This window comes from Polypterus senegalus, chromosome 8, assembly GCF_016835505.1.
Source record: "Polypterus senegalus isolate Bchr_013 chromosome 8, ASM1683550v1, whole genome shotgun sequence".
In the NCBI taxonomy this organism is placed as follows: Eukaryota; Metazoa; Chordata; class Cladistia; order Polypteriformes; family Polypteridae; genus Polypterus; species Polypterus senegalus.
In genome coordinates, this window is record NC_053161.1 from 187,454,227 (window position 1) to 187,477,481 (window position 23,255).

The 23,255-nt window shown below is 41.3% G+C and overlaps 1 protein-coding gene across 1 annotated transcript in view; it reads left to right on the forward strand.

Moving 5' to 3' along the window:
- Nucleotides 1–22,882, forward strand: part of LOC120534515 (NACHT, LRR and PYD domains-containing protein 3-like) — a 41,355-nt gene extending 18,473 nt beyond the window's left edge. Inside the window, exons 2-6 of the mRNA XM_039762119.1 lie at nt 3,937–4,105; nt 9,882–10,048; nt 10,249–10,423; nt 11,315–11,380; nt 21,188–22,882. Of these exons, the coding sequence (XP_039618053.1) occupies nt 4,084–4,105; nt 9,882–10,048; nt 10,249–10,423; nt 11,315–11,380; nt 21,188–22,719 (1,962 nt within the window). The 5' untranslated portion in view covers nt 3,937–4,083 and the 3' untranslated portion in view covers nt 22,720–22,882. The remainder of the gene's footprint in view (nt 1–3,936; nt 4,106–9,881; nt 10,049–10,248; nt 10,424–11,314; nt 11,381–21,187) is intronic.
- Nucleotides 22,883–23,255: the final 373 nt, after the last annotated feature.

Sequence of the window (23,255 nt, forward strand, 5' to 3'; positions counted from 1 at the left end):
AATTTAGCAGGCACATTCCTTACAGCTTACTTACAAAAGTTAAGCAGGTTTCATTTCGAAATTCTACGCATAACTGTCGTAACGGTCAACAACGTCCGCCATGTTGAACTTTATTATTTATGGCCCCATCTTCATGAAATTTGGTAGGCGGCTTCCCTGCACTAACCGAAACCGATGTACGTACTTATTTCGATGGTATGACGCCACTGTCGGTCGCCATATTGAATTTTACAAATGTCACTAATTTTCCAACTTCCCGTGTAGGTGGAAGGCTGAAATTTGGCAGGCTCATTCCTTACAGCTTACTTACAAAAGTTATGCAGGTTTCATTTCGAAATTCTATGCATAACGGTCATAACGGTCAACAACGCCCGCCATGTTGAACTTTCTTATTTATGGCCCCATCTTCACGAAATCTGGCAGGCGGCTTCCCTGCGCTAACTGAAACCAATGTACGTACTTATTTCGGTAGTATGATGCCACTGTCAGACGTCATATTGAACTTTCCAACGTCACTAATTCTCCAAATTACCGTGTAGGTAGAAGACTGAAATTTGGTACTTATTTCGGTGGTATGATGCCACTGTTGGCCGCCATATTGAACTTTTCAACAGTCTTTGTTACTTATGGGCCCATCTTCAAGAAATTTGGTACACGGGTTCCCAACGCTAACTGAATCCTACTTACGTACATATATACGTCCATAGCTTGCAGCTCGGTCACCGTGTGAGGCGGCATTGGGTCCCCCATCCCAACGCCTCCCACGTTGTTGGCTGCCTGCCTATATAAGGCCGTCCGTCGCTCCGGTCTCTACATTCCCTTCCTTGCTTTGCCACTGGATTCACGTCTCCCTGCTGATAACTATAGCCTTTTTATTTAATCCACGGCTTCTCCGCTGTTTTATTGTTCGTTTATTATGATTATAGTTATTGTTTAGGTATTTTAGACTTCCTTTACATTCTTCAGGTACCCATTTCCTTTATCATTCCAACCGTACCTGCATTAACATGTCTATCGAGGTGATCACCATCAATCAAAGAACTGTCACTTACCGAGTGGTTTCCATGCCCGGAGATGGCATCTGCCTTTTTCATTCTCTTTGTTACATATTGCACGGCCATATCAGGCTCACTCTTGATATCCCGAGGAACATTCTGTCTTATGTATTGAATGACTGGGACAGGTTCAAGGTGTGGACTGATGACGGTACAGGAGATAATTAGACTACACAGGAGCACTAGAAGAGTGAAATGCTTAAGCCCTTCACCTATGGTTCTGCATGTGAGTTGATGGCTGCCGCTAAATTGTTCGGTTGTCACTTTCAAGTGAACCAAAATGGCCAAATATTTTACACCTTTGGAGAACCGCCAATGCCTCTTAAACATCTTAGATTCACAGGTGACGATTTCAGTAGTGGACACTTTGATGTTTATGAATGTTTAAATTCTCAAAAGCTGGATGTGAAGTTATTGATGAAACCGGTTGTATACTTATAACGCTTGACAGATGCCGAATGTCTCTTCAACACAAGTCCTACAAATACTGTTATAATTGAAACAAACCATGAAACTCAAACCGATTATGACAGCACCAATCCAAGCTGTGAGATTTGAAACAAGATTACTGTTCACATGGCCAACTGTATGTTGCATGCTCAAGAGTAAGCTCAGCGCACAGCTTGGTCATGTTACAACCTGAGGGCCAAACTCACAGTGTGGTATACAAAGATATCCTTAACAAATAATTATTGGTATATTTTCCCTCAGTTTAAAAAGGTTTCATTTTCTTCTTAATAAAACTTTTAAGGCAGAACTTTGCCGCTGCAAATCACAGGTATTTTGCTATCTATATATATAGATATAGATATACTGTAGATATAATGTTTGTGTGTATGTGTATATATATATACAGTACATATGTGTATTTACAACCCTGGGTATTTCAGCTAGTATCTTCAGTTGCGAGAAGCAGATCATGGAATGTTGCATAGTTTACTGTCAAATAATGTAAAGAGTACAGTAAACTATGCAACATTCCATGATCTGCTTCTTGCAACTGAAGAGGGCATCGTGGCAGATGTTTGCCAAATGGCAGACCAACCACATGAGTTACCTGGTAGGTAACCACCCACACAATTCAGGTCGGGACTCAGACTACGAATGCAATGAATGTAATTACTCCGATCTTCAGGCTGCCAAGTAAATGAACCACACGCCGTGGTGCGCGTAAAGGGACTTCGTCTCTGATGCTGACGTCCGAGGTTTGATTCCCAAGAGGGGTGCAGTAGAGTGTGTATGCCTGATGAGCCCAAATGAGGGTGTACTCTGTCGCGTATTCCTTGCATTATTTGACAGTAAACTATGCAACATATTACCAAACTTAGTTTTGTAATTTCTGTTTTGTTCTCAAAACACATAACTTGGGAAATAACACATCACTTAATTAGCCCAGGAGTCCAATTAAAAACAGAAGCTGGTTGGAACAAAAACCTGCAGCCAGAGTGTTCCTCCAGGATTGAGGCTGGGAAACAATGCGTTAGTGAAAGTAATGCAGTCTCGATTAATTACCTATAAGTTACTTTTGTAATTGTGGATTTGCACGCAGGCTAAGCAATAGCAAAGTCAGATCACTCAGGTGAGACACTTTGGAAACAGCACAGCAGAGGCACTTTTTTACAAGCTAATGGTGTAAATATAAATCTTACAATAGTAAATGTTGCAAACCTAACAGGGTGATTCTCTGACAAACCAGAGTTTAAATGTATTTTGTTACAAAAACAGCTTTTAAGGGTTTAGTTAAATGTAAGAATCCTAAATTATTTTGGAATTCACTAATTCAACAGTGCAGATATAACAATGTTTGAATTTATTTTTAGTATAATTTTAAGCAGTTTTTTCAGTTATTGGACAGAAAATATGAGAGAATAAATTTAAACTGTGCACATGTTCAGATACATTAGAGAGTCAATGATGATCTCATTCTTTATAAACCCTGCACTGAAATGAAATGTGTGCTGCTTGGTCGGACTTTTTGGTAAAATTTTACAGCAGCATAACTAAGGGCAGAAAAGTGTGATGACAGAGCAGAGTGGCCATTATCTGACCAGGGACCTTTGGAGGAAATCCTCTCTACAGCTAACTCTTCATTTTAAGTTCAATAATCAGTACATGTGGTTTGGCTGCTGAGTGTACATGTTAGTATAATAATTTACAGGTACAGTATGTTCTGTGCATATTCATGTGTTAAACAAGACATCCATTTGATTTGGACTGTTCGACTAATTTACTTTTTCTCAATTAAAATGAATTTATTTTTTGTTGACTAAAACTAACAATAACTAAATGATTCAAGTGTGACTAAAACTAAAATGCAATTTAGTCCAAAGATTAAGACTAAAACTTAATGAAAATGTATTGTCCAAATGAACACTGCATTGTCCATGAGAGGTGTTAGTGATTTACAAATCTGTTTTTTTACGTACCGTGTTGTTAGCCTCATATCAATGTTCCAAATGTCTGAGATATGCCAACACCTAAATTATCAAAACTCCAAAGACAGAATATTCACTGGCTAATGTAAGGTCTCTGAACAATGACAGCCTCCTAGTACTTCAGTCTTGCAGGTTGTGTATCCACAAAATAACCTTAAGGGTCCTACAGAGTTCTGCACAAGAAGATACAGCCATTGAATTCATGTGTCCCAAAGGTGTCACGTCTCGTAATTGAATTTTGAGGCCTCAATCAAATTGTGGATCAGAACATCAGAGTCTCACATTGACCATCGACTTTCAGTTGCAGAGTCCGTTATCAAGTTGTGGACTTCAATCTCCTTTCAGTTCTTCATGTCAAAATGATGAGAGACCTGAGTCTGCCATCCCTCTGCTCAGCTCTTGTCATTTGTTTTTAATTTCTTGTCCTCTTTGTTTTGTTTCCACAGTCCCCACCTGCTGAGAGGTCACAGTAAATTTATTTAAAGGAGCCATCAAAGAAGACAAACTGCCATTCAGATCACAGAATCATAAGATGAGTGAAGACGACTTGTGTAAGAAATCTGTGCCCATGATCTCCAAGAAAGGGAGACGTGATGAAGACGTCCGCTCTGTCTGGTGAGTAAAAGCTTGGAGATGTTTGTTTTTGACATTAAGCTGTTTTAAAGTGTCACGCTTTATGAAAAGGAAACCGACTTCATACACAATATTTATATGCGTGCTGTTAACTTTGTAGATGGACTGCTAGGTAATATCACTTAGTGTAATGGAATCTTTTTTATGATTTTAATCTTTTCACTTTTTATTTGCTCCTAAACGTTGAAGGGAGTTGGGCCTTTAGTGTAGTTATAAATGAATCCACATTGTGATGAGGTACAAAGTTAATTGTTAATTCCTAGCAGTTGACAGTTGTGTGAAGTTTTTAAGGACAAAACTTCTGATCACAGGAGAAAAGTCAGAGAAGGATAAAATCTGCAAAAGTTTAAAGGAGAAAGAAGCTGAACTGATAAGTGTGTCAGGTAACTGAGCTGAACTGATGACTGTGTGTACCTTGAAGAGCTGAGAGTGTCAGACCTCAACAATACATGTAGGATGACAAGAAGTTAAAGGAGACCTTAGACATTTGATTGGTTTAAAAGTTAATTTTGCTTTATGAGCAGCTGCCTAAGGTTCTTAAAAGTGATTGAGAAAAAAGGCACATAAAGGGCAGGAGTTGTGCAAAATGTAGCAGAGAGCTGATGAATACAATCAGCTCTGGATGAACACTTGGTCCTCCATAACAGTACGAGGTTTAAGCAGCAGTTAGAGGGAACAGCCATCTAGCAATGATTGAATTTAGTTTTCATTCAACTCTTGTTAGACAAAACCAGTTTAGTTTAAACAAATTGTAAAACTAACTCCAGTATGATGACATTCATTTTTACTCTTTGGCTTTGTGGATTGAGGTTTCCAGAAGTCCACACCAGACTGAGATGCCTTGTTACCTAGCGCTTCAACTTCACGGTTGATGATTGTTTTCTTTACATCTTGTAAAGCACTTTAAGCTACATGTGTAGTATAAAAATGAGTTATAGAAATAAATGTTGTGGCTGAGGAGGAGGTTGCACTCCTGTGTATAAACAGAGAACTGGAGGAACTCACCTAGATGTCCTTCAGAAAGACACTGTGCACAACTAAAGTGGTGTTGGAGGAGACTCCTCTCCAGAGAGCTAGTGGGTTATGGTCAGATATAAGCACAAGGTAAGTGCTCAAAACTGTCCAGCACCATCAACATAATTATCAAAGTCCAGCAGTTCAGAGCACCTTGTTGAGCAAGATGTCATCTCTGATATCTGACACCCTCAGCAGGACTGAAGACCCTCTGTGCGTCTCCTCTAACTGAACTACCAGAGAGAAAGGAAGAACAATAACTGACAGACATACAGCAGTCTCTTCAGGTGGGCTACCATCTCAGTGCTCAAGTAGGAGACTTCCCTGGGCAGATGTGTAAGCTCCAGAGTGGGAGTGGATCCAAGTGTAATTGTCACAGAAAATGCTCAGTGGGTCCTGCACTTATTTCAAAATAAGGAAAAGGTCTAACCAGGCCCCTTGAGCTCTCCAGTTTGGATAGAAAGGCCAGAGTAGGAATAGCTGAAAAGAACCACCAGTTCATCTGTCCTGAATCCACCCTTTAAACATGTACAAGGAGCGTAGGATAAGAAAGAATATCATTGATTGTCCTGGTGAGGATGACTGTCATACAAACTAGGAACTTAATCACTTTTACAGGATATTTTCAATATTTTTCAAGTCAAAGTTATTTCTTCCCAGTCATTGTGTATCTTAGAATGCTCTAAAGTGAAGCATATTTTATAAACCTTAATAAATGCGTATCTTGTTCTTTCCTTTTATAATGGAGGTGAGGAGTACTTGTGTTCTAATGTGAAATAAAAAAGCCCTAAAACATACCAAATATGTCCACTTTAAAGTAGCAAAGGTCTCAGTTTAACAAAATGTTCCTTCCACATTTCTGAAGAATGCTTGTCGTGACCCCCAATGCAGTCCTATGGGGGGTGCTGTTGCAGGCTATTCAGACCCCATACTGCTGGAGTGAAAGCTTGGTCCGCATTGCCGGCAGTAAGTTAGATTCAATCCCAGTGGTGTGGAGTTTGTCACCAATTTAGTTCATAATCTTTATGGAAAGAATTTCTAGGAGCAGACAAGGAGAGAATCATCTCCAGTGTGGTGACCTTAGGATGACATCTCTGCTTTTGAAGATGATGTGATCCTGCTGGCTTCATCCTGATGTGACCTCAGGTGCACATTGGGTTTGCTTGTCACCGAGTGTAAAGCAGCAGTTATGAGAATCAGAATCTCCAAGTCTGAGGTCATGGTTCTCTGCTGAAAAAGGGTTTGAGATGGGGTGCTGCCTCAAGTGGGCGAGTATCTCAGGGTCTTGTTTATGAGTGAAGGAAGAATGAAGAAGGAGTTTGACACGTGGATCGGTTATGCTTTCACTGTACTAGTGAATCCAGATGAAGAGAGAGCTGAGCCAAAAGGCTAAGCTCCCAATTTACTGGTGGATCAACATTCCTGTTTTCACCTCTAGTTAAAGGCTTTGGGAAGTAAATGAAAGAACTAGAAACACAACACTCAGATACAAATCAACCCATAAATACACAGAGAGAACATGCAAACTACATTTAGACTGGCGAGGCTGGAATAACAGCTCTGTACTACCACATTGCCAATACTAAAGCATCTGTACGAAACTTACTAAATGTCTCTTTGATTTAAACTAAATGTATACCTACAATGTATGTTCCCTCCTTGTTTGTTGACTGCAATCTTTCTCTTGCTAGAGCACTGAAGCACACATGTGCATCAACATACAGGCATCAGCAGGCAATATCTTTGCGAAATAATGAAATAAGCTTCTGTATAGTGAAAGAATGTGAATGACTGTGTGAGACTTTTGGTTATTGTTGTCTACAAAACAGAAACAGAAATTCACATCTGGGCCTCAACATTCAATATCATTAACGGTGATTGGTGACGAGTTTCTGAGGTGAATCCACAGCCCTGGGACTGAAAGTGTTCTGCAGAGAAGCCAGATCAGTGTAATGTACAGTCAGCCTCCTTTAAAATGGCTGAGTCTCAAAAAATTCTTTGCTTTTTGTTTTTTTCCTTCCTAAAATGACATGAACGTGCTGTTTCGCAATATGAATGCAAAGTCAAAAATTGACGTGTTCAGCATCTTTTAATGCTTTTTCTCACTTTGGGGTCCAGTACCCATTAGCTCTGTTGTAAATCACAAGAGCAGGCTTGTTATTTTCATACATTTATAGTTATGCTTCACTTTAGAATACAGTATCTTCTAATAAAATAATATATTATGATTGTAAAGAAAGAACTTTGACTCTTAGAATACCAAATATATCTTTTAACACAAATGCCCCTACATTACAAAGAAGCTGTATTTAGATTTGGCCAAGCTTAAAGTTCATATGTTTGTCAAATCAAATTAAAAGTCAAAAAATTGATAATTCATATTCTAGTGGTACTGACTGAGCTGTTATCTTGTTGGACATCTTCAACTTGGTCCAATTTCCTAATGTTTAGGGGCTTGATTTTCAAGAGAGCCAAACATATTATTAACTAGCCATCCCCATGGCTCTGCTAGTGTAGCAGTGAAACAGGACAGTGAGGAGGGTCCCCTGGATCCCTAATCCTGACGTCACGCTTCCTCCTCCCCTCAGCCCGCAGCCTCTGTCTTGGATTACCGCGAATATATTGCTCCTGTAAGTGAACTATGATTCTGTAGCGCGATGAGAGAAGTTGCAAAATCAACTGTAATGTTCAAGCAAATTATAGAAAAAAACCCGATCTAAATCCTTTGAGTAGTTCTGTCGTTCACTAGCTAAGCAGAGATAAGGAACGCCTCAAGGCTGGCACATGAGTGAAGAGGCTCAGCCCGCTGCATGTCTCTCAGATTCACACAAATAAATCGGTACCACAAGCAAACTATGACACATAGAGCAATGAGAGAAATCGCAAAATCGACCGCAATGTTCAAGCAAATCATAGAAAAAAACTCGATCTAAATCTATTAAGTAGTTCTCTCGTGAAAAGTGGACAGATAGTCCTATGGACAGATAGTCCTACAGACAGGCAGACATTGGATGTTCTATATATAGAGAGATGTTACCTCCAAAAGTCAACTCTGGCAATTGTGCCTCATCTCCTGTACTGCTCTGTGTGCATTTTGATTGGCTGAGATAATGACAGGGAAAAATAGGAGACCAATCTGACTGGCTTCATCAGAATCACATTTCATTGAATTGCCACACACCGCACTCTTCAAAGACAGGAGGAGCCGACCAGCAGCACCTCAGTAATCAGATATAAACTGACAGGCAGATCCTGTGGAAGTCGCTAATTCAGTTCAATTCCATTTATTTTGTATGGCGCTCTTCATGGAGTGCTGGCTCAGAGTGCCGTAATAAGTTCACAGATAAAACACAATTACAAACTTTACAAAATCATAATGCACACAGATATACTGATGAAAGTGTTGGGGTCCTATGTGGGGAAAAACCTCATTTACTGCTGAACTTTAGTGGTTGGGTGGGATGTGTGCCAGCAGCTCTACTCCACTGTAGGACAAGCTGGCATTGTCCCATTTATCTTGACTTTCAGTGGTACACGAGGCCGAATAATTAATGAGAATAAGAAGAGGAGCAGAAAGCTGACTTCATTACCACCACCTGAACAGTAAAACGAAGAGCAAAACTGCAGCTCTGCCTACATTGTGGTCAGCTCTGTACTGCATCTGAGAATGAAGACCTAATTCAAGGATGAGCTGACATGTCTGTGGAGACACCGTCACACAACAAGGTAACCAAAAGGACATTTGTGTTGTGGAAGAAATACGCTGAGGAAGACAGGAGCTTCATCAATCAATCAACAATTTTTATTGGCAACAGATGAATAGTTGTGAGTTCTGTGCTTGCAAGCCAGAGAGAAGCCCCCCTTACAGTCCCCAGACAACTCCTTATATTGTGAGCTTGTTTACCTCTAAAGGAGTTGTTCCTCTTTTTAACATAAGTCGTAAGTCATCTTATAGTTAATAAGTCATACAGCTATTTTAACACAAAAGCAGGAGTTCTTTAAAAAGCAGTTTGCACTTGAAGCACAGAGTACATTCTTGTTCAACAGTCCAGCTGATGACAGGCCACATGTTAACCCTTAGAATAACAAGGGGATATGTAATTTTTATTCCACAGTGTTTTAGACTTGCAATCCAAAATTGAACTCTGGCTAAACCTGATGGACAAAATCAAGCACTGGACCTGTAACTGGAAGGGACTTTGATTCAATTTGATCGCCACAGGCTGTTCTTTCCTTTAAAGTCAGATATGAGCAATTCTTTTGGAGCTGGAAGCTGACCACATTCATGGTGACCGAGACAGCTGTTCTCTTTGAGCCTTGGAGATTAGAACTCATTCATTACATCAGAGATCCACTCCTCCAAACCTACACTGTTTTCCCAGTGATTGAGTGCCTTCTTAATCATTTTCTTGATCATCTTGTTGACTTCTCTTGAAGTGATATAACTGACTGAGCAAACCACACTGGCCATCATAGAGTTGTAGAGCATGTAAAGGATGTCACTACCAACATTAAAGGAGCACAGTCTCCTCAGTAAAAAGGGTCTACTTTGTCCTTTCTTATATTCAGCAACTTGTGTGTATTATGAGGCCAGTCCAGCCTGTTGTCGATGCTGTTCCCTCAAATTTACTGTGGGGCCACTACTTAGGATTGAGATAAGCTGTCATGTCAGACTGAATTCTGATCCCTGAGCCTCCAACACATTTGTATTTGTGAAGTTCCATCTTTTTTCTTTCCATTTCAGGTTTCACACAGAAATTTCCTAAAGTAATACAAACTTTCTCTCATGAGGATCTCCTCAAAATCACTGAGTTCTACAAGCCCTACCTGGCCTATGTGATTGAATATGACATCACAAGTATCCTGCAGAACCTGGCCACCAAGAACATCCTCACCAACGATGATGCCAAGGTAGGCAGTTCTCCCTGTCATTACGAGGCACAGAGAGCTGAGCAGAGATGGTGAGCTCAGGAGAATCATCTGAGACTGCCTGACCGTCCATACGAGGTCTTTCTGTTATTGTGAGGTCATCAGACCCCACTGACCACTCTGCTCTGCTCCCCTAGTGGTCTTTTCTAAATTAGCCATATGGTTACTTGCTTGTCTTTCAGAGATTCAAAGCCAAAGAAAAGTGTGAGAGGCGAGCAGGTGTGGAGTCCTTCATCAATGACATAATGAAGATGGACAGTGTGGTACTGGTGAGCCTGTGGGAGGCGCTGGCTGAAGAACTTGCGAGATTTCCATCACCAAACATGACAAGAATACTGGAGGAGGTGACAGAGTGTGGTGAGTTAATAGAGTTCTGTGTGACAGGGAAACACTGAATGTGTGCAAATCAGAAAAGGAGACAAAGTGAGAGACACACGACCACAAAACACAACGTTACTGTCTGTAGGCCACCAGACTAACAACTGTCAGGTCCATCACTTACACCGAGACCTCTGCTTGTTGGCCGTCAATGCCAACACTTTCTTCAGCTTCTCTGATTTTTATTTTATTTTATGTGTCTTAAAGTCTTTAAAGGGGCAGTGGTCCCACCATACTATTTAGTAACTGGTGTGCTACTGTCTCCTATGTGTGACCTGTCATGACCGCATATTTGACTTGGATGTCACCCCTTCTACACTTTACAAGCCTACAGCTACAGCCCACCAGGATGATCAGTAATGATATTTTTTTCTTTCTTTAACAGGAAGTCACCAATTTTGTTGTTTGCCAACACCCCTAATCTTAGCACTCCCCTCAGGTCGGGGTGTTTAAACATCAGCTTTAGATGCCCCCCCTGATGCCCACACTCATGCTCATCCATTTTTTTCTTCTTTCATATCCACATGAAGCTTATTGTACCCCTGAGATCTCAGTAAAGAGTTCCTGCTTTCCTCAGCATGATAAACACACAATATGTCTACTGTTCCTATTGCTCTCTTATGTGTCATTTCCTGGGTTTTCTTTCCTGGACAGTTAAATGCAGACCTCCCAATATGGACACACATGGGTGGTTTGCTGTTTATTTTTAAATGTTAACTCTTTATTGGTGCCAAACGAAGTCCACGTTAACAGCAGTCTGTTAGTTTCTGATATTTTTCTGTATACCTCACTGTACTCACTTTTTCTTTTTGTTAATTTGCTCCTTTACTGCTGTAATTGTCTCTTCTGTCTCTCTTGTTGTCTTTCCAGGACCAGACCTCTTGATGGACATTCAGGCCAGTCTCCAGCCCACTCCCATTGATGATGGTATTAAAGGTAAGCCACTGGTCTTGTATCTCCGGTCATCAGCTCCTCCAGGACTCTGCTGCTCAGTTAGAACATCAGAACAGTTGTGACGAGATCAGGCCATTCATGTCAACAAGCTCACCTAATCCTATTGTCCTAATCTTTTTTAAAATAACATTGTCAGCTTTGAAGGGTCTTAAAATCCTAAACTTCACCACACTTTCTGATCACTTTTTTCCATGTATCTGTTGTTTTCTTTGTGTAGAAAAATGTTCATATTTGTATGACATTTAAATTACATTAAAAACTTAATTTATGGTATCTTCATCTGCCTCATTTTAGGCTGAAATGGTTCAACTCCTTCAGTTTGTCCTCATAGTGCAGACCTCTCAGTCCTGAATCAGCCTTGCTGCTCATCTCTGGACTTTCTTTACTGCTGCAATATACGTTTTGTAAACCAACGACCAAAAGCGCACACAACACTCCAGGCGAGACGTCACTAGTGTGTTATAAAGTGTTTTATAACCTAAAGTGACTTGTACTCCACATGGGGGCGCTATATAACCTATTATTCTGCTAGCCATACTCATAGCTCCTGTCCACTGTCTCAATGTAATAAAGATCATTTTATTACAATTCCAGGCCTTTTTTGTAAGGGACATGTTTAAGTTTTAGACCCCCCACCCCAACTCCACTGCGTATTCAAATCAATGTACTCCCCACATGTAATACTTTACATTTATTTACATTAAATCTCATCTGCCACAGATCTGTACAAGTCTCTATGCTGTCCAGATCCCTCTGTAAGAATATGACTGGTTCTGCATTGTCTACCAATACTCCCACCCAGTTTGATATCATCATCACGCTGATGTTACTTATTTGTAAATTCTTATCCTGAACACTTATTTATATTAAAAAGAACAGCAGGCCCAACACTGACCCCTGAGGGACTCCACTGTTATGGTGATCTCATTCTGATAAGGCTCCTCTCCTAACATCTCTTTGCTTCTTGTGTTTGAGTCAATTCTGTACCCACCAACAGACTGTGCCCTTTATTCACACTTCATTTACACGTATCTATTCATCTGCTTTTATTGCTTCCTCATACAATTTCACTTTACTAGTGAGATATGATCTCCTCATCTAAACCCATGCTATCCCTCACATGTGCTGCTTTGATCCAGTGATCCCAAGGACCTCAGACCAGTTTCTTTTAATGTCATCCATCATGAAGATCTCTGAGAGGCTGGTCCTGAAACACCTCCAACCACTGGTTTCAGAACATCTCGATCCTCTAAAGTTTGCCTATCAGACACATGTACAGTAGGTGTTGAGGATGCTTTCATCTCCATGTTCCACAGACTCTACTCCCACTTGGACAAAGATGGTCAGGATCATGGTCTTTGAGTTTTCTCATTGCCTTTAACACCATTCTGCCTCATTGACTGGGGGAAAAAGCTAAAGAATTTGAATCTTGATGCCCCCACAATCTCTTGGGTCTTGGACTACCTGACTAACAGACAGCAGATTGTGAGGCTGAGGGACTGTGAGTCAGAAATGGAGGTGTGTAATACTGGAGTACCTTTGAGCGCTTTGAGTAGTGAGAAAAGCGCTATATAAATGCAAAGAATTATTATTATTACCTCAGGGAACTGCTCTGTCACCCTTCCTGTTTACTCTCAACACAAAGGACTTCCAGTACAATACCAGCACTAACCACGTACAGAAAATCTCGCATGACTCCTCCATCATAGGCTGTGTTATTAATGTAAACAAGTCAGAGCACACAAGGTTTATGGAGGACCTTGTGTTATGGTGAAGGAAGATCAACATCAGAAAGACAGATGAGTTGGTGGTGGATGTATGGCATGCCAAGGAACCTTTGAGATCAGTCACCATCCAGGTGGAGAACATGGAAGTGGTACAGAGCAACAAGGTACCAGTTGTCCATATAAACAACAAACTGGACTAGTCTGACCACACAGTGACACTGGACAAGAAGGACCAGAGCAGATTCCTGTTGACTATTCCTGATACTCTTCACCTCCTGTTCTTTTACTACTAAAATACTGAAAGACTCTCTTTGTCTCATCTTTTATTTTCTCTTAATTATTATTAAGTCCTTTTTAGCTTCCCTGCTATGTTCTCTACCAAGACATTGTGAATTGTATTACATTGTGGTCACTTGACCCCAGTGGTTCAATCACATCCATCCCTTCAATTGTATTCTGATTATTAGCAAATACCAAATCCAGGCAGGCTTCCCTCCTGAGTTAGTGATTTAACATATGGATTTCTAAACAGTCACTCATTACGTCTAAACACTCCTGTTCTTGTCCTCTGCTACTTGTAATGTTGCCCCAGTTAATGTTTGGGTAATTAAAAGTCCCCCATGACTTTAAAATCCCCCTTTAAGCTTATCTTTTTAATATTATAAAAGGATGTCAATTGAAGTTATTGATGTCATTAGGTGGTCTGTAACACACTCCAAATATGAAGCCTTGACCCCTAATGCTGTCTCATCGTACCAAACATCCTCACTAAGCTGTGGCTCACCATCTAATTGAAGACGCCTTACATTCAAATCATATTTTATACACATGGCGACTCCCACACCTTTCACTTTTATTCATCTTTCCACAGTAATGTGTACCCGTCGATGTTCTCCTCCTGCCAGTCTCTGTTATTTAACAAGACAATAATAATAATAATAATAATAATAATAATAATAAATAATAATAAGTTACATTTATTGAGCTCCTTTAGTGAGTAAAATAAAAATTACACAGATGACAAAAGTTTGTAGAAGAGGAAAGTTTTCAGTTGATATTTAAAACTGCAGAAAGAGGAGCAAACAAGGAGAGACTGAGGAAGAGAGTTCCAGAGTTGAGGGGCCATAATACTGAAGGACCTGCCTGTCCTCCCAGGGTGGAGAGCCTGATGCTTGGGACAGTAAGGAGATGACTGCTCGAAGACCTGAGAGAGTGACAAGGAGTGTTAGGAGCTAGTAACTGAGTGAGGTAGAGAGGTGTAAGGTTATGTAGGGCTTTGAAGGTGAGTAGCAGAATCTTGAATTTAATCCTTGATGGAACTGGTAACCAGTGAAGCTGGGAGAGAACTGGGGAGATGTGAGCAAAACACTTTGTGTGGGTGAGGACTCTGGCTGTGGAGTACAGCTATATACTGTAGCTCATGTGTAGATTTTGCAGGGAGGTCAATAAAGAGGGAATTACAGTCATAAATACAAGCCATTATGAAATAATGAACCAGAGTTTGAGCATCATTAAAGGACAGAAATAGACAGAGGCGGGCAACATGACAGAGATGATAGAATGAAATTTTGAAAAGAGACCTAATGTGTAGCTCAAAGTTAAGTGATGAATCAAACAAAACACCAAGATTTCTGACAACAGGAGCAGGTTTGACAAGTGGACCATCAACAGAAATAAAGAATTTGGATGCCTTAGAAAGTTGGGATTTTGGACCTACCAGTAACACTTCAGTTTTATTGGCATTACATTTGAGAAAGTTAATTATTTTTCATCCATAGCTTAAGATTAGTGATGCAGTCAGTGAGTGTGCTGGGAGGCAAGTCATTACTAAGATAAGTTAAGGCCATCAATCAATCAATCAACATTTATTTATATAGCACATATTCATACAAAAAATGTAGCTCAAAGTGCTTTACAAAATGAATAGAAAACAGAAGACACAATAAAAATAAACATAAGTCAACATTAATTAACATAGAATAAGAGTAAGGTCAGATGGCCAGGGTGGACAGAAAAAACTCCAAAGGCTGGAGAAAAAAATAAAATCTGTAGGGGTTCCAGACCAAGAGACCGCCCAGTCCCCTCTGGGCAATCTACCTAACATAAGTCAAACAGTCCTCTTTGTATTTAGGGTTTTCATGGAAGGACCTGATGATGATGGTCACGTAGACTTCTGGCTTTCAGTCCATCAATGTTGGTGCATCATGATGCTTTGAGTAGGTGGTGGTGGCGCAGGCCGCCACCACAAAGAAACCGGAAAAAGAAACAGAAGAGAGTAGGGGTCAGTATGGATTTTGGAGCCACTGTGAATAGTTATTATGAAGAATTGAACATACAGAGTATCAGTATTAAGTTAAAGTGAAGTTATAAAAAGGCCATGTTAAAGTAATGTGTTGTCAGCAGTGTTTTAAAGTGCTCTACTGTATTTGCCTGGCAAATTCCTATTGGCAGGCTATTCCAGATTTTAGGTGCATAACAGCATAAGGCCGTCCGCCTCACCACTTCTTTTAAGTTTAGCTTTTGGAATTATAAGGAGACACTCATTTGAAGATCTAAGGTTACGATTTGGAATATAACATGTCACTCATTCCGATATATAAGATGGAGCGAGATTATTGAAGGCTTTATAAACCATAAGCAGTATTTTAAAGTCAATCCTGAATGACACAGGCAACCAGTGTAGTGACATCAAAACTGGAGAAATGTGTTCGGATTTTCTTTTCCCAGTTAGGATTCTAGCAGCTGCATTCTGCACTCGTTGCAAATGATTTATGTCTTTTTTGGGTAGTCCTGAGAGGAGTGCGTTACAGTAATCTAGTCGACTGAAAACAAAAGCGTGAATGAATTTCTCAGCATCTTTCAATGATATAAGAGGTCTAACTTTAGCTATGTTTCTTAAGTGAAAAAATGCTGTCCTAGTGGTCTGATGAACATGCAATTTAAAATTCAGATTACAGTCAACAATTACCCCTAAATTTTTTACTTCCGTCTTAACTTTTAATCCTAGTGCATCAAGTTTATTTCTGATAATCTCACTGAATCCATTATTGCCAATTACTAAAATTTCAGTTTTCTCTTTATTTAGTTTGAGAAAATTACTATTCATCCATTCAGAAACACCAGTAAGACATTGTGTTAGTGTATCAAAAGAGTCGGAGTCATCAGGTGCTATAGATAAGTACAGCTGTGTGTCATCAGCATAGCTGTGGTAGCTCACGTTGTAACCTGAGATAATCTGACCTAACGGAAGCATGTAGATTGAGAAAAGCAGCGGACCCAGGATTGAGCCTTGTGGACCACCATATCGGATATCATGTGTCTTTGAGATGTGATTACCACAACTAACAAAGAATTTTCTCCCTGCCAGGTAGGATTCAAACCAATTTAAGACCCTGCCAGAGAGGCCCACCCATTGACTAAGGTGATTTCTAAGAATATTGTGATCAATGGTATCAAACGCAGCACTCAGATCGAGGAGGATGAGAACAGATAAATGGCCTCTGTCTGCATTTACCCGCAAGTCATTTACTACTTTAACAAGTGCAGTTTCTGTACTGTGATTTGTTCTGAAGCCTGACTGAAATGTATCAAGAATAGCATCTTTATTGAGGTGGTCATTTAATTGCAAAATGACTGCCTTCTCTAGAATTTTACTTAAGAAGGCCATGTCTGAGAATAATCTGACCCAAAGGAAGGATATAAAGTAGAAGACGTGACGGCCCAAGGACTGAACCCTGAGGGACGCCATGCGACACAGGTGAGGTGGAGGATTTATATCGGCCAAGTGTGACAAACTGTTACCTATTAGAGAGATATGATGTGAGCCATTGAAGAGCTAAGCCAGAGATGCCTACAGCAGAGAAACGTAACAGGAGGATTTCATGATTAACAGTGTCAAATGCTGCACTTAAGTCGAGAAGGAGGAGAATATGAAGTGAACTATAGTCTGCAGACCGGAGAAGATCATTGACTACATGGAGAAGAGCTGTCTCAGTGTTGTGCTTTGTACAAAAGCTGGACTGAAAAGGCTCATAGAGTGTATCTGTAAGTTTCTGTAAGAAGAAACATGTCCACTTGCTTCTGGGAGATGAGGTAGTTAATCAGGGAGGTCTTGTTAGGGAGCAAGTGTTCAAAAGGGCGAACCTAAAGTTGGAACAGACGGGAGAGTAGGGTGCAGACACTTCCTGAAGATGATGAAGATGGCCCGTGTTTATTCATATTTCAGCCCTAGCGTTACGCCACTCAAAACAGTGAGATATCAATATACTTGGAATCGACGCGTCCGAGCTATAGATCTGCGAGGGGCCTCTTGTAGACCGGTGAATATAGTGAGGACGCTGAGTAATTCCAAATGACTGGCAAAAATTATTCATCAGAGAGACCAATCGTGGATGACATTCAAGATTTTTAAGTCCATTTGGAGAATATATGAGCTGCATTGCCAAAAAAGTAGAAATGACAACACACAGCACAACTCCAAACCAGAGACAGAACGGGCTAAGAATATCCAGACACCAGTGGATACCACCAAGAGCGATGAGAATACCTCACAACATCATACTAACTCCATCTCCACACGTTAGCCAACCCAAATCTCACTGCATATCCAGCTAGAAAAGGAAAAGCACTGCAGGCAGGCTGCACATTCGCAGTTCAGACTGGCGACTGCAAATGAAGCAAGAGTAGATTCATACTCACCGCGAAGGCAGTAACAGGAGAGAAGGAAGAGGGGCTCACGCAGGACTGAAGCAGGTGTAATCTAGGCAATCGCCAGTAGCATTTGTAAGTAAAATTCGAAAAGAGCAATCAGATCAGAAGATAAAGGTGGAAAAGTCGATGGGACAAAACAAATACGACACCGGTGAGATTGTACATTCAATAACTCATAACGACAAAGTGACTTCATGTTTTCAAAAAGGTTTGCAAAAAAATATTCAAAATCAAAAACTGAGATCTTTCATTCCTAGAAGTCTTTAGACCATTTGCTGCGACACTTGAAGTTGTGCTCTGGTGCCTCTTGTTTGCTTTAATTCTCCTTGAGATGTTTGAAGAACTTGATTAGAGTCCACCTGTGTCCACCACCCTGAATTGATTGGACATCCTTCAGAAAGGCACACATGTCCCTGTGTATAGAAGATTCTACAATTCACACTGCATGTCAGGACAAAAAAACAAGCCATGAAGTCCAAGGAGCTCTCCGTAGACCTCCACAATCAAATTGTGCTGAATCATGGAATGAAGCAAAGGGATAAAACCATTTGTAAAGCTTTGAGGAGCACAGTGGCCTCAAGAATTGTGAAATGGAAGAAGTCTAAAACCACCAGGACTCTTCAGGGAGACTTTTCTATCCATCCAGACTGAGTAGCTGGACAAGAATGGCCTCGGTCAAGGAGGTGACCGACAACCCAATTGTAACTCTTAGAGCTTCAGAAGTCCTCTGCTGAGGTGGGAGAACCTGCCAGAATGATATCCATCTCAGTAGCACTCTATCAATCAGGCTGTAACATGTGTTTAATATGTCACTGTCCTCTGAACAAAAATATTTTATAAATCTACTCACATGAACATTGGACACAGATCTGGCACAAGGGCTCATCATTTAGAACTGCTAGGCAAGCAAAAGAAGACAAGACAGGGACAACTACGCAATGGGCAGTGTTAGACTATTTTTGTGTGTCAAAGTCAGCATGAAACTGCATCCCCTTTTCCTTGTTTGGAATGGCATGATTCACCTAAGTGGGGGTCTGCACATGAAGAGAGAGTAGAAAGCCTTGGAACATTGCCCGGCACACCCCTGAAGCCAATGGACGGATGGGAGATAACGTCATCCGATCCTGAAAATCCTTCCAATGCAGCGACGCAGACTCTACACATTGGGCCCCCACTCCTGAAAGTCTTGCTATTCCTTTGACTGTTATGGAGTGTAAACTATCATTATAGTAAGTTTGGTTATTTCTCCTATGTGAATTCATACCGACGTATCACTCACTAAGGGAGGGGTATCGCCTTTTAATATCATATCTATATAGACTCAGGTTATGTAACACGCCGCAATTACAAAAGAACTCATTCCACCAAGGGAGCTAGCATCCCCTGCTGGATACACAGGCATCTTTTGGTGATTTGCTACATGGAAGCCCCTATTAAGTAAAAGGCATATGACAATATAAAGAACTATAAGAACAGGAGGAAAAAAGAATCTCTGGTCTGGGGAGACAAAAACTGAACTCTTGGGTCAGAACTCCAAGCACTTTGTCTGTCAAAGACCAGGCACTGCTCATTATCTGTCTAATACAATCCTACAGTGATGGTTGGAGGTGACAGCATCTTGCTATGGGGGTACAGGGACAGGAAGACTGGCCAGAATTAGACGAGATAAGGAATGCAGACAAATCCAGAGAAGCCCTTGAAGAAAACCAGCTCCAGAGTGCACACCACTGGGGTGACTGCTCAGTGACCTGAAGAATACAGCTAAGACAATGCCCGAGCAGTTTCTGGAAAAGTCTCTGAGTGTCCTTGAGGGGGCCAACCAAAGCCCAGTCTTACACCCCATAGAACATGTGTGGAGAGACCTGAAGATGGCAGTTTACAGACAGTTACCATCCAGCCTAACAGAGTCTGAAAGGATCTACCAGGAATAATGGGATAAACTCAACAAATCCAGGTGTGCAAAGCTCATAGAGACGTAGCAAGAAGACTACCAGTTTGGAAAGCTGCCAAAGGGGATTCTTCAAAGTACTGAATTAAGTGGCTAAACATTTCTATTAAAGAGAGATTACAGGTTTTGATATTTAAAATTTGAACACTTTTCTGAAAATGTTTTTTCACTTTGTCATTATGGGTTATTCAGTGTTGATGGATAGGCAAAAATTTCAAATGGATCTATTTCAAATTAAATCTACAGTACAGTAAAATTTGCAGAAATGGATGGAGTCGGAATACTTTCTCAGTTTGCTGTTTGTTCAGTTGTACAGAACGACTCATACAGTGTATTTTTGTTTTTAATGAATGTAAGGCCAATAATTTCAATGTATTACTCAATTACCTTTGACACTTTATCCTTGAGTAGAAACTTCTGAACTGTTTTTGTATTTGTTTTTACACTGTGGTGTGCATTCAATTATGTTATGTTTTAAATCAGGCCTCTCCTAACCTCCCTACTAAACTCTCACCCCCTGATCTTTGAGTTATCTACTTATATGTCCTACCTAACGCCCCCCACGCTCCCACATTGGTGTCCCTCCTGATCAAATGCTTCTTGACAGGACATCCCAATGCCCCATAAACCTGTGCCCTTCTGTCCTACCCCAAGATGAGCTATAAGTTTAAACTTGCTAATCTCCTCAGTCTTACATGGACTAATGTATGGAAAAGTCAGAAGACCACCATGTCAGCTCCACTCCTCAGCTTGGCACGTAACTCCTGGATTGTCAAAGTGTCACTCTGCCCACGCATTTGTCTTCTTTTCTATTATGGCCAATGAGAGCTAAATCCCCCCCACTCTTGCCAGCAGCCTGTTCACTCTTCCAAGGAGGTGTCCCAACTGTCCATCAGGTAGGCAGCACAACATACAAGAGTCTGACCACAAAGAACACAAACCTAAATCTCAATCCCTCTGATGACTGAGTCCTGTACTATCACTACGTTTTTCTTTCTGGTGTGACTGGTTTTCAAGTGACCCATTGGGTCTCTTCCACCACAGAATTTTTAGAGTCACCATCAAGCTCCACAAAGACCTGACAATGGTTCGTAACTCTCACGTCTGGTTGGAGACCTTGGCCAGTGTGCACCTGTAGCCTTGTGTGTACTGCATGTCCAACAATGACACACCTGTTTCTACCTGTCTGCTTGAAGTCTCCTCTCAGGTTCACGCTATCCCCTAAAACACCTGGGCAAGATCTGTAATCTCCTACTGGACCACCAGTTAGCCTCCTCTTCTTCAAGTTCAGTGACCCTGACTGCAAGGTGTTGATCAACTGGCATCTCCCAAACATCAAAGTCAGACTCCAGAAAGTTCATTCTTTATTTTTCTTTTTTCACAAGTTCTCTTTATCACTTTCAGGTCTCCATGAGACACACAGAGGTGGTGTGTCTAAATCTACAAGATCTCTGGAGGATCAGACTTCCCCTGGAGATCCATGCACCAGAGCTGTGGGCTTTGAGACTCGATACATAGAGCTGATGATCATTGGTCAGTACAGAAGGACCTACGGTGAGAGGCAACATGAACTTGAAAAGATGGGGAGACTACATGCAGAGCTAATAGAGGAGCGGACAAAAGAGAAATGTGAGCGAATCTGGACTGAGCAGCTTTTTAGGAGGAATCCTGGAAGTGAGACAGACCCTCACATTGTAGTGGTCAGTGGGGTGGCTGGAATTGGGAAGACCACCATGGTCCAGAAGATCATGTTTGACTGGGCCAGAGGCACTCAGTACCAGAGGTTTGCATTTGTGTTCCTGTTTAAATTCAGGGAGCTCAACCTACTAGACACAGAGACAGAGCCACAGATGCCTCTGACCAGGCTGATTGTAAGGCACTATAAATATCTCAATGATCCAAAGTTGAGAGAAATCCTTCAGAAACCTGAATCTCTCCTCTTTATATTTGATGGGCTGGATGAGTACAAACACAAACTGGACTTCACACAGCAGTGGCTCAGCTCAAACATAGATGAATACTTTCCTGTTCACTCCCTGGTCACTAGTTTGGTCAGAAGGACATTACTGAAGGGCTGTACAGTCCTGATAACCACCAGACCAACAGCCCTGGAGACCCTGGACATGGAGAGAGTTGATCGATTTGCAGAGATCCTGGGGTTCTTCCCTGAACAAAGGCTGATGTACTTTAAGAAGTTCTTTGGTGATGCTGATCAGGGCTCTGAGGCTTTTCAATACGTGGAGGAGAACGAAATCCTGTACACCATGTGCTTCAACCCCTCGTACTGCTGGATTATCTGCTCTGTGCTGAAGAGCCACTTCATGACACCTGAAGAAGAGCGAGGAGCTGCCCCCAGAACTGTCACTGAGCTCTTTGTGATGTTTCTTCACAACATCCTCACCAATCACAGACGAGAAGCAAAAGACCAGCGAGAGATTCTGGTCAAACTGGGAAAGATGGCTTATTATGGGGTGGCCAACAGGACTCTTGTGTTTTATGACAAGTTTGAGATGTCCACCTTTCGTCTCCAGCCCATCCAGTCCTCTCCATTCCTCTCAGGGTTCCTCAAAGAAATCCTTCAGAGGGAAAGTACTCTGGAGCACACAACGTACACATTCTACCACCTCACCCTGCAGGAGTTCATGGCCGCCTGTTCCTTCTACATCGATCCATCAGGGGGCATTGAGGAGCTGCTTGAGAAGTTGGACTCGTGTAAAGATGGCCGGTTTGAGAATCTCACTCGATTTTTAGCAGGACTGTGCAGATATTCTGTGTTTAAAACACTGGGGGGAGTCATGGGGGAGTTAAAGATGAAGACAGCAAAGCAGATACTGGAGTGGGTGAAGAAGAAAGCTGAAGAGGCGCTACAGGGAGGAGATAAAGTGAAGCTCTGCGAGTGTGTCAGTGGCTCTATGAGACTCAAAATAAGAAGTTAATCAGAGACGCCATTGGGAAGGATTTAAAGATGAAGTTTAGTGAGATGACTTTATCTCCTCTGGACTGTGCTGTGCTGGGCTCTGTCATCAGCTGCTGTGGAGAACTTGAGGAGCTCAACCTGTCAGACACAGAGCTGACCCCAGAGTGCATCAGGAGACTAACACCGGGCTCATCTGCTGCAGACGTGTCAAGTGAGTAATAAAACCTTCATGAGTTTAGTTTGACTGTCGGTGGACACTGAGGGTGACATTAGTGTGTCCAGCAGGGGGTGTCAGGCCTACAAATAGACGAGGGTCCATGTCAGAACATACACTGCTGTGTGTCACAATGGCACCTGAAAGCAAAAACAGCAGCTAAATAACAACAGAAATCAAATAATTTATACTTGGTTTGTTTGAATGAATCTTTCAGCACAGAAATTCACTATTAGACCCTCTTTGTTGAGAAATGAGAAAAGTACAACTGATTAGAAAGTTCTAGAAAAGTCATTTTCATGTTATTGTTAGATATGTCTGCATATTGAAAGCCTGTTTCG